At 42.4% G+C, this 1958-nt stretch overlaps 1 protein-coding gene across 1 annotated transcript in view; it reads right to left on the reverse strand.

The window, feature by feature from the left end:
- The window catches only part of LOC109543733, a 10828-nt gene that overhangs the window by 2918 nt on the left and 5952 nt on the right, over positions 1–1958 (reverse strand). Inside the window, exons 2-3 of the mRNA XM_019913575.2 lie at positions 521–702; positions 260–448 (exon numbers count right to left, since the gene is read on the reverse strand). Coding sequence (XP_019769134.2) covers positions 260–448; positions 521–678 — 347 coding nt within the window. The 5' untranslated portion in view covers positions 679–702. The remainder of the gene's footprint in view (positions 1–259; positions 449–520; positions 703–1958) is intronic.

Genomic DNA, 1958 nt, shown 5'->3' on the forward strand with positions numbered 1-1958 from the left:
CCCCCATGACCCCCCTCCCCTGGATCCGCCCTTGTATGGATTAAGGACTTGGGTAAACGGTCGCATTTAACCACGCGCTGTTAACTTGGATTTAATGAGTTAAGTTAAGGCTTAAGTTTAAGAATAAAATTACTACGTTGAGTAATCCAGCACTAAAAGTCAAGCGATTTACGTGAGTAGCATTTCGGTATCGTCACCCAATGCACAATCAACAATCCATTTATCATGAGTGCGACTAATGGATTTCTATAATAAGTACCTGGCACACGTGCGGTTCATGCCCATAGGCTGGTTCTTGTGCAAATTCCAATAAACGATGGGCAAGTTGGGAAGTCTGTTTTGGATGTCGTTGATCAGTTTGTCCTCGGAGAGCGACGGACTTTTGTCCACAGATGGTTCGATGTCTGTGGCTTCCGTTGTGGAGTCATGCCTAGTCAAAGTATCCAGTCTGAAACACGATAAGTTCCTGCTCAACTATTCTGGTGTGTGAAATTTTGGTTTTCTGGTATCTCATTCTCACCTTTTCTGCAAAAGGAATCTGCTGTTCAGATGTGGCATCGGCACGTCCAACTTGATAGATCTAAACTGTAGTGCTGTGTAGATGATGACGGCCCAGATAATTCCTAGAGTGATGACTTTGGTAATGAACCTCCCACCTCGGTTGCCCTGCAGAAACATCTTCGAGTTGGGACCGAGGGGGGCCTGCATAAGTTTAAAAAAACTATATTAAAATTATATCAACATTTTTGATTTGGGATTGTGCAGTAGGTGAACTGTGTGTGTCATAGCTCATACACACACGAGGTTAATCGCCTCATAATAAGCGACATTTTGGAATGATTGTTTTAGTACCGTTCTAAACACGGGCTTAAAATTGCTTAATTGTCTGATAACAATCATATCTGCCATATGGCAAATTTGCACAACGCGTATCAGAATCTCTTCGCAACGCTATTTGCTAGATACGAGATTAAATGTTTGTTTGATGATTGATGTGACCTTGTTCCGTTTGGATCCAGCTATACAGCATCATTTTAACTATCCGACTAGCTTCGGTTTCACCGTTTCTCATCATCTTCAACAGAAAAGTCACAGCAAAGGAAAAGTTCATCATACCCTGACAAATTCAGATAACTTATTTCTTTCTAGTGACAAACCATAGGTTGATTATTAATGGCTTTTTCAAATTCAGCTGCATTAAGCTGGCTTCCAATACATACACATTTCTTAATATTAATTTTTCAAATTGCTCTATGTAAGACGTAAGTAAATAACGAAACCAATAAATTCTAAACGACCACCTAAGTGGGCAGAGAAGCGTGCAGATAAAGGTAAAGGACAGATACAGTAGCGGTAGGATATCATGCGCGGAGCTATTGAAGACCGTTCCAAGGGTAGTTCCAGTACAAAAGTTGATCCAAACCAGTGCGTGGATGTTTAACAGCCTTAGCCATTTAAGGCCTTTAGTCTTTTGTGCTGGTACCTCGAGGATACCTGGGTGAGGGTGTTGGGGGGTTTGCTTTTCAGCGGAGGTGTGTTGTGTTTGTGGTCGTTGTTTTGGGCGGTTTTGTGGCTTTTGAATCTAGCGAGGGAACTTTACATTAAGGTTTTAGGCTCCAGGAGCGAATTTCGCGGGGGGGCAGGTTGGGGGGCTTTTGTAAGTCAAGCGTTTGTTGTTGGGGGATTTTGGTCAGCTCAGCTACGGTGGGTGGTACCAACGGGAGTTTGTCATGAGGCTGGTTGGTGTGCGGAAGTTATGTTTTGGGATTTTTTGGGCGAAAGTAGATTTGATGAGAGGGTTTGGATGTGATCGAACGCGGGCTTTGAATTTGTCGTGAAGCCTCGAAATGAAGTCGTCATAACGATAACGATAGCAGAAAATAGCTATCGAAACGTCAAGGTAATTTTTCAAATTCATTTCTCTACTAATTGGAATTTTCTCTTACAGCTTGAGCCTA

Source organism: Dendroctonus ponderosae, unplaced genomic scaffold (genome assembly GCF_020466585.1).
Source record: "Dendroctonus ponderosae isolate FM_Combo_2020 unplaced genomic scaffold, Dpon_F_20191213v2 Dpon_F_20191213_4, whole genome shotgun sequence".
NCBI lineage: Eukaryota > Metazoa > Arthropoda > Insecta > Coleoptera > Curculionidae > Dendroctonus > Dendroctonus ponderosae.